The 9653-nt window shown below is 44.1% G+C and overlaps 2 protein-coding genes across 3 annotated transcripts in view; one reads left to right on the forward strand and one right to left on the reverse strand.

Moving 5' to 3' along the window:
• Positions 1 to 6592, reverse strand: part of SPRTN (SprT-like N-terminal domain) — a 44512-nt gene extending 37920 nt beyond the window's left edge. Inside the window, exons 1-4 of one of the 2 annotated variants that reach the window (XM_052639343.1) lie at positions 6490 to 6592; positions 6024 to 6418; positions 4707 to 4806; positions 560 to 688 (exon numbers count right to left, since the gene is read on the reverse strand). In XM_052639343.1, coding sequence (XP_052495303.1) covers positions 560 to 688; positions 4707 to 4806; positions 6024 to 6244 — 450 coding nt within the window. In that variant the 5' untranslated portion in view covers positions 6245 to 6418; positions 6490 to 6592. Of the gene's footprint in view, positions 1 to 559; positions 689 to 4706; positions 4807 to 6023; positions 6447 to 6489 lie in introns of those variants that run through there. The other variant, XM_052639344.1, reaches the window with a different exon arrangement.
• A 112-nt stretch (positions 6593 to 6704) lies between these two features.
• On the forward strand, positions 6705 to 9018 carry EXOC8 (exocyst complex component 8). Its single transcript, XM_052640963.1, has one exon. It carries the CDS (start codon positions 6841 to 6843, stop codon positions 9016 to 9018), a length of 2178 nt encoding a protein of 725 aa, XP_052496923.1. The 5' UTR covers positions 6705 to 6840.
• The last annotated feature ends 635 nt before the right edge of the window (positions 9019 to 9653 follow it).

Raw genomic sequence — 9653 nt, forward strand, 5'->3', positions numbered from 1 at the left:
CTCTAACCCTCACAAGGATCCAATAGCCTAAGTATTGTTATCATTCTCCTTTTACATGTGAGTAAACCAAAGCATGACAGAGTTTAAGCAGGTCCCACAATCAGTGGCACCAGCATCAGGATGTAGGCAACCTGACTCTTCCTGCTTTCTGACCCCAGGCTCTGCTACCTCCCACATTATGCAGAAATGAAAGTCAAAGTCTTCTGATGAAGGGAGTAACATACAATAGCAGCAGAATATAGGACAGATTGAAGGAAGAGACAAAGAGGAAACGTAATTAGGAGATGTTAGTAATAGTCCAGAAGAGAGGTACTCAGGCCTGCAATAACTCTGCACAAGCTGCTCCCAGAGGTCAGAGGTCTCAGGGATGTCACTAGAACCGCTGTCTTACACTATGGGGTCCCAGATAAGCCGGTCTGCTTCTTTGGGCCCCTCACTTGCCCTGGGAAATCCTCAAACACAGTATTTGTTTCTACCCAGTTCTCTATTTTTAATTAAATCCCGGGAAATACTGAATAAATAACTACTAAATATCATAAATGTGTATGGTTTTATATACCGTTATATTGGCTCCTGTCAGACGATTGATGCGATGCATATGCTTACAAAACTCTGGACCATGCCCTTCCCGATCTTTATCGTTATTAGTGACAAATAAATAGGCATGTATCATTTCATGCAAGAGGGTCTGAAACAAAAAACAATCACATTAATTTGTTATGGTGCTTCTGAAAATAAAAATGCATTTTCTGACTCTACCTGGAGTCTCAACCTTTGGATCACAGGCTCCTGTGATACTGACAGAAGTCATGAACCATCTTTCTAGAAAAATTATATAAGCACACATTCACAAAACTTTACATATAATATCCACAGTCCTGTAGATCCCAGGTTAATTCCCTGTTCCAAGGAAGCCTTTTTAATTATTAACCAAAATCCAGTAGAAAGGACTGATAAATTCAGCTACATGAAAATTTTAAAATTCTGTATGGGGAAAAAAATGTTATCAGTAAAGTGAAAAAAACAAACTCAGGAAAATATATGTGCAACCATCTTACAGGCTATTAACTCAAATTATAAAGCACTCCTAAAAATCAACAGGAAAATGATCAACAATCTGATTTTAAAATAGGCAAATGTCATGGACAGGTCACAGAAAATGAAATATAAATGATCCATAAACATATGAAAAAATGCTCAATTTCATTTTTAAAAACAGATATGCGAGTTATTACATAAGTATACAACTTCTTGCTTATTGAGACTGGTAAAACTAAAGTTTGACACTATTAGTAAAGCTAAGGGAAAATAAGCATTCCCATATATCACTGATTGCTGCTATTGTTGTTTAGTCACTGAGTCACGTCTGACTCTGCAACCCCATGGACTGCAGCCCGCCACACTCCACTGTCTATGGGATTTCCCAGGCAAGAATACTAGAGTGGGTTGCCATTTCCTCCTCCAGGGGATCTTCCTAACACCAGTTGAACCCCAGTTTTTTGCACTGACAAGCAGATTCTTTACCAGAATCTGGTATATTTAGCCAGATTTAGCCAGAATCTGGCTCAGTAGCCACCAGAGATCACTGGTAGGAATGCAAAATAGTACAACCCTTGTGGAAAATTTGGTAACATCTAACATATTTACAAACACATTTATTGCTGGACTCAGCAACACCTAGACTAAAATGAAAGGCCATGTGAATGAGGTATTTCATTGTGGCACTGCTTACAATAGTGAAAGGGCCTCACTGAAAGAACTATGGTATAGCCACATACTGGAATTCTATGTAGCCATAAAAAAGAATGAAAAGTATCTCTATGAAATGATATGGAGGACACTATAGAACGTATTGTTTTAACGAAAAAGGCAAGAGTGTACTCAGCATTTTATATAAGAAATATGCTGTGTGGTGGGGAGTAGATAAGAGTGGATATAAATACTGGCAAAAGAGAATGATAGGAAAAAAACTATTAACAACAGTATCCTTTATAGGTGAAAAGGTCAGAATAAAGGCATGGGGGAGACCAAGATTTCTCTGTGTATAGTCTTCTGTAGTTTGAGGATTTTAAATCATGTAAAATTTTAAAACAAACAATAAAACTTCCTGCTCATTCCATACCAAAGATGGAATAGTTTAGGTATAAAGTTTACAAAAGCATTTATGGCTGATATTTCATAATCTACTCTAAAAAATGTGAGTACAAAAGTGAAAATCATAAAGGTCCTCAAAAGTGTAGCTTTTTTCATAATCCTCCATAATTTTTTTTTAAATTTTCATCAGAAGAACTAGATTGGCATTAATGAATTTTAGTTGTATAGAATTATATGAATAGAGAAACGCAAGAATCAAACATTTACCAACTCTCATCTTTTCAAGACAATGCCACTCTATTGAGACTCAAATTCAAAGATCATTCTACATTTCAGATGTTTTTCAACACTCTAAAATAATGATAACTATTCTCATTAAAGAGAAACAACTTAGGTTCCTGATTTTTGGTTCAATTCAAACACGTCTTGAAAATGGTACATGGCATTATGCTGAACATTTCCATTTTTATTTATCTACCATTTCCCACATTTAGGCTCTATCTATACATTGTCCCCAAAACACCTCAATTTCCCACCACTGTTCTATATCTGGTCAAAAACAACTACTTCTAGACCTAAATATGCCATAAGCCTAGTGGCCTCACCTTTGTCCACAGCATACCCATTCCTTCTGCCAAAAGTAGTCTCCTCTACCATTTCTACATGTCAGAATTCAATTCTGTCCTGTTAGGCTCACCTCCTGAAAAAGGAAATGGCAACCCACTCCAGTGTTCTTGTCTGGGAAATCCCATGGACAGAGGAGCTGGAGGGCTGCAGTCACAAAGAGCTAGACATGACTTAGCAACTAAACATCAAAAACAAACATCAAAAGCAAATCCTAAAATAACTAAATTAGTCTGGCACACAGTAGGTACTCAATACAGTGAGTGGTAGGTGTTGCTGATGTTAGCAGTAATGAAATCCACATCTGTTAAAACTTTTCTTGACCTCCTTAACCAGTTTAAATTTTTTCCTTTTCTGAATCCTATTCATTATAATTGAGGCAGCTACTTCAAATACAGGCCAGTCCCTCTATTCTTCCTCCATCCATCTTACTCCTGATTTCACATTATAACTTTCTGCCAACAGCAAATGCTCACTTGAAGCATGACCACATAGTTCCCATTTTCTTCTTGCCTATTACCTTAAGAAAAAAATCATTCATGTGTTATTTAAACCAACATTGTTTATGCAACAAATTCAATTTTCAGTTAGTGCTGTTCCAATTAGCGCTCCTTGTAAGGTTGATTTGGTTAATCATATTGTTTAATTTTTTAAAATGCTTTACTTTTTTTTTCCTGCTTCTTCACTGAATTACTAACAAAATTGTGTTTTTACCTACAACTATGACCGTAGATTGCTTATTTCTCTTATTCATTTCTCTTATTCATTGCTTATTTCTCATTCTCTTATTCATTTCTGCTGATTGATGCTTCATGTTTAAAGCTTAAAGCTATGCTATTACTTTTAGGGTCATTATGTGTCTGTATTTAATAGGTTATTTTATCATTTTAAAATGTCTCCCTTTGTTCTATTAAAACTTCTTCCCTTAAAATCTTTATACTAGCACTAGACAGCCATAACAATTTTCTGTTGTCTAATACTTGGAAGATATGCTTTTTCTCATCCTTTTATATTTAATATATGTGTGTCTTTGTTTTAATCACATCTCAGTTAATGTCATATGCCATTCCATGTCTTTAACTGGAATGTTTAGTCCATTTACATTTAATATAATAACTGACATTGTTTTTATGTCCACTTTTCTATTTCATCTGGGCTTTGTCCCTTTATTAGTTTCTTTTTTATAATTTCTGTTGTACTACTTTAACATTTAGTAGCTATTTTTTTAAAAACTGTGATTTAAAAAAAATGTAACAAAATTTACCATCTTAACTATTTTAAGTGTACAGTTCAGTAGTGCTAAGTACATTCACATTGTTGTGAAACCACTACTTTTTGTTATCCTTACACAGCATATTTCTAGGCATGTTTTAACTTATTTCCCATCCAACCTCTACCACCTATGCTCTCGTGCATACATTTCAAATGATACAACTGAAGCAAGATAACTCACACCAGGAATATCTTGAGGATTTTCAGGCAACTACTGGACTCAACTAAACACAGTTGTGGGCTCCTACTGCTTCATTCAGCTATTAGAAGCGATCACCATCTCCAGATATGAAGTGTGCCCTCACACTGGTTTGTTCTGCCAGCTCAGCTATATGTCATGGGAGGACACCATGGTGGCTGAACAGAAGAGAATCAAAATTTGCGTGTATCAATAAAAGATCTGGATCTTAACTTTCTGGCTGCTTCTAAACCAACTACTTTGTCTATCTGAACCTTATCTTATTTATAAAAATAAGGATAACACATACTGAATATAAACAGGACTGTTGTAAAAATCAAAGTAGCTAACATACCCGAAAGCTTCCAACTTTGAAACACTGTAAGAATATAAGGTAATCATTATTTGCCCCACAATAAAAGTATGCAGTGAGGGAAAACTGATTTTTTTTCCCCACATGTACAGGTTAATTTACAGCAGTCTAATAATAACTGTTTCTAAATTACTGAGCTAAGAATCAGATTTATGCAAAGAATACCTCCACAAGATCTTTTCTTGGTCTCAGCTTTAAAAGGGGTTCACTGAGACGGATGGAACACATTCCACCCCTCCCTTCATAGCTGCATATCCCAGCACACCTGGAAAACAACCACCACAAAAATTGTTAATCACCAAATATACACAAAAGGAAAATAGAAATGAAAGAGCAAAATCCTTCACTGTTCTTGGACAGTTCAGACTGAGAGAACTCTATGAAGAATGGCTTTCTTGAGAGTATACCCACTTTGTTGGGAGATATTTGTATTTCATCGGAGTAGTGGCTTCCCTCACCAGGCTATAACAGCTTGAAGAAGATAATCCTATTTTGCTGCTTCCTGTCTCCTCCCTACAAGCTATGCTCAATCAGTTGTAGTGCTAACGACCAGATCTCCATTAGCATATGCCCAAAATTATAATGGAATCCTATATGAAAGAGATCGATACTTTAAACACACAACTTTGTATCATATCTTCTCTCTTATTTTGGATGCTTTGTATCAATTCAAAAACAAGTACAGTGGTACACAACGACTTCTTAGACTTACTTGTTAACTCCGTTCATATACCGGGGTACATTATCTCAAATCAGAATTTCTCAAACCTGGAGTGTCAGAAAAGGATCCTTTTATAGGCATCCCTTTAGATCCCCTGGATCCAGAAATATGGGAACATAAGCCCCTTCCCTACTCAAGACTCCCGAGCTCACTGCTAAGTACACCACACAGTGTGTCCCTGGCACTCTCTCTTGGACAGATTCTGGCTGTTTCTCTCATCTGGGTCCTAAAGCACACTCATAAGACAAATCAGAAAAGCGTTAACTCGCTTTTTAGTAACCGTTAAGGGCTTTGGACTGTGCTGTGTGCATAGTCGCTCAGTTGTGTCCGACTCTGAGACCCCACGGACTGTATGGAGCCCGCCAGGCTCCTCTGTCCATGGGATTCTCCAGGCAAGAATACTGGAATGGATTGCCATGCCCTCCTGCATGGGATCTTCCCGACCTAGGGATCAAACAGGGCTCCCAGGTCTTAGGCGGATTCTTTAACGTCTGAGCCACCAGGGAAGCCCTTTCTAGTGAAGTGAGATTCAAAGAAACACACTTTTCTCTCACTGCGCCCCTTACAAGTCAAACCGTCGCGGGATGGGCCACGGGGCTTTCTTAAAGTCGTTTAAAGTGAGAAGGGAAGGGGCTGGAAGGAAGATAATCCCTGTGGGGCCGCCTGCCCCAAATCCAGAGCCCGAGCTAACGCCGCCAAAACCGCGAGGGGAGACAGAAGGGCCGCCGGTGGCCCCGTCCCCAGTGGGGCTCGGGACTCACAGCGTCATCCGCACGCTCCACTTCACCTCGACCGCCTCCAGTTGGCCCCAGAAGAAACGGTCGTTGAACAGAACAAACAGGGCCTGTAAGTCAGGGGTGGGGTCCACCAACTCCCAAGACGCGTCCACCAGCGACAGGGGCTCCTGGGCCGGTTCGCGCTCCGAGACCTGCAAGTTCCACTCCTCCTGAAGCTGTAGTGCCAAAACCAGGTCCTCATCCATAGCTGCTGAGGTCCAGAGTGGGTGACTCCAGGTCCTGGGGGGTCTGAGGGCCCGGTCGCGCGCCTAGGCGATACCGGCTTTCTGGTCAGTTCGCCGATCTCGCGAGACTCAGGGAAAACGGGCTCGAGAACGAGAGCTTAGCTTGTCCCAAACGCCGAAGTCAAGATTCTGGGCCTTAAAAAAAAAAAGAACTAAGCGTGACACCACCTAGTGGGCTCAAAACTAGGGTTGAAGGTTTCAGATACCTGGTTACCGTCTTCACGGGTCGCGAGTAACGTCAAACACCAACGACACACTCCGCCCATGCGTAGCACCTCTTAGTACCTACATCGGTCTGCCCCGCCCTCCACTCACTTCCGCAATAGCTTCTCCAGCGTCGGAGCCCTAGGCCCCTGAAGTTCCTGCGCAGGCGCATCGTCGGCACTCGGCCCCTTGCGCAGGCGCAGTGACTGAAGTTCAGACCCGGGCGCAGGCGTATTCGTCTCTCTTCCATCCGGCTTCCTTAGCCCTGGAGTTTGTCCCGGCTTGGGTGGGCCTCCACAGCGGCGGCACCGGCCACGGCGGTAGTGACAGGGGCTGCGTGAGCCCGGGCGGCAATGGCGATGGCGATGTCAGACAGTGGGGCGAGCCGCCTGAGGCGGCAGCTCGAGTCGGGCGGCTTCGAGGCGCGGCTGTACGTGAAGCAGCTCTCACAGCAGTCGGACGGGGACCGGGACTTGCAGGAGCACCGACAGCGCATCCAGGCGCTGGCGGAGGAGACGGCGCAGAACCTGAAGCGCAACGTCTACCAGAACTACCGGCAGTTCATAGAGACGGCCCGTGAGATCTCCTACCTGGAGAGCGAGATGTATCAGCTCAGCCACCTGCTGACGGAGCAGAAGAGCAGCCTGGAGAGCATCCCGCTTACCCTGCTGCCCGCTGCCGCTGCCGCGGGCGCCGCCGCCGCCTCTGGAGGGGAGGAGGGAGGAGGTGGCGCGGGAGGCCGCGACCAGCTCCGGGGCCAGACCGGCTTTTTCCCCAGCCCCGGTGGCGCCTCCCGGGACGGTTCTGGGCCAGGCGAGGAAGGAAAGCAGCGAACCCTCACCACCCTGCTTGAGAAGGTGGAAGGCTGCAGGCACCTGCTGGAGACGCCGGGACAGTACCTAGTGTACAATGGTGACCTGGTGGAATACGAGGCGGACCACATGGCCCAGCTCCAGCGGGTGCACGGCTTTCTCATGAACGATTGTTTGCTGGTGGCCACCTGGCTGCCACAGCGGCGGGGAATGTATCGCTACAACGCCCTCTATCCCCTGGATGGTTTGGCTGTGGTCAATGTCAAGGACAACCCACCCATGAAGGACATGTTCAAGCTGTTAATGTTTCCCGAGAGCCGTATTTTTCAGGCAGAAAATGCAAAAATCAAACGGGAGTGGCTGGAAGTGCTGGAGGAAACCAAGAGGGCCCTCAGTGAAAAAAGACGCAGGGAACAGGAGGAGGCAGCGGCCCCTCGTGGGCCACCTCAAGTGACCCCCAAGGCCAGTAACCCGTTTGAGGACGAAGACGACGACGAACCAGCTGTTCCCGAGATAGAAGAAGAGAAGGTGGACCTCTCAATGGAATGGATCCAAGAATTGCCTGAAGACCTGGATGTCTGTATTGCCCAGAGGGACTTTGAAGGTGCCGTTGACCTCCTGGATAAATTGAACCATTACCTAGAAGACAAGCCCAGCCCACCTCCTGTAAAAGAACTAAGGGCGAGAGTGGATGAGCGTGTCCGCCAGCTCACCGAGGTACTAGTTTTTGAACTCTCCCCGGATCGGTCCCTGAGAGGTGGTCCCAAGGCGACCCGCAGGGCAGTTTCTCAACTAATCCGGCTTGGCCAGTGCACGAAGGCTTGTGAGCTGTTTTTGAGAAACAGGGCGGCAGCTGTGCACGCTGCAATACGCCAGCTTCGCATTGAAGGGGCCACCTTACTCTACATTCATAAGTTGTGCCACGTCTTCTTTACCAGCCTTCTGGAGACGGCCAGGGAATTTGAGACCGACTTTGCAGGCACCGACAGTGGCTGCTACTCTGCCTTTGTCGTCTGGGCGAGGTCAGCCATGGGCATGTTCGTGGATGCTTTCAGCAAGCAGGTGTTCGACAGTAAGGAGAGCCTCTCCACCGCAGCCGAGTGCGTCAGAGTGGCGAAGGAGCATTGTCAGCAGCTGGGCGACATCGGACTCGACCTCACCTTCATCGTCCACGCCCTTCTGGTGAAGGACATCCAAGGAGCCTTGCATAGTTACAAAGAAATCATCATCGAAGCCACTAAGCATCGCAACTCCGAGGAGATGTGGAGGAGGATGAACTTGATGACTCCAGAGGCCCTGGGGAAACTCAAAGAGGAAATGAAGAGCTGTGGGGTGAGTAACTTTGAGCAGTACACCGGGGATGACTGCTGGGTGAACCTGAGTTACACAGTGGTTGCTTTCACCAAGCAGACCATGGGCTTCTTAGAAGAGGCACTGAAGCTGTATTTCCCAGAGCTGCACATGGTGCTTTTGGAGAGCCTGGTGGAGATCATTCTGGTTGCTGTTCAGCATGTGGATTACAGCCTTCGGTGTGAGCAAGATCCAGAGAAGAAGGCTTTTATCAGACAGAACGCATCCTTTCTGTATGAAACAGTCCTCCCCGTGGTGGAAAAAAGGTTTGAGGAGGGTGTGGGGAAACCTGCCAAGCAACTCCAGGACCTGAGAAATGCCTCCAGACTGATTCGAGTGAATCCCGAAAGTACAACGTCAGTGGTCTGACACCTGGACCTGTTTATGTGTAGCCGTATAGATTGCTTATATATTATTTATATTTATATTAAGTTGTATTGGCATATTCTTTATACTCTCAAACACATCTTAAAAATAAAAGATGCTCTCTCAGAAATGCAAAATCAAAAGAAAGAAAAAAAAATGTTAAGCTCATACAACAAAAACAGTGGAATTACTAAAACAACTAATATGCCTTCCTTTTAAGTTATGCTAACTCTCTAGTGAATATATTGTCACAGTGTAGCGTTTCAGCTTATCCTTTGACTCAACACACTTGCTCACAGTATAGATTATGCGGCGCAGATAGAAGAGTACCTGTAAATACACAGAGTATGTGGCGAAAGTCTCCCAGTTCACTGAAATGTTAGGTTTCTGAAAGGATACAGTGCCATATAAAACACCCTGCTTCATATTCTTCTGGACCGTAAAATGTGTTTGAACAATTTGGGGCAGTGGAAGGAGTTGAGAAAATCGGCTTTAGGGTAAACTTTGGTCAACAGAATTCCTTCATGAAAGTAGCTAGTGTGTGGAGTCTAACACTCCAGTCCTTATAGTTCACAAGAAGAAGCTTTTGTAAACACAGTCTAGCAGGCATTTACAACCTGATTTAAATGGTTCATTAG

The sequence above is a fragment of the Budorcas taxicolor genome, chromosome 5 (genome assembly GCF_023091745.1).
Source record: "Budorcas taxicolor isolate Tak-1 chromosome 5, Takin1.1, whole genome shotgun sequence".
Lineage (NCBI taxonomy): Eukaryota > Metazoa > Chordata > Mammalia > Artiodactyla > Bovidae > Budorcas > Budorcas taxicolor.

What these genes read in the sequence shown, in the direction of transcription:
- EXOC8 (XM_052640963.1), top strand. Translation starts at nt 6,841, where the DNA reads ATGGCGATGGCGATGTCAGACAGTGGGGCGAGCCGCCTGAGGCGGCAG.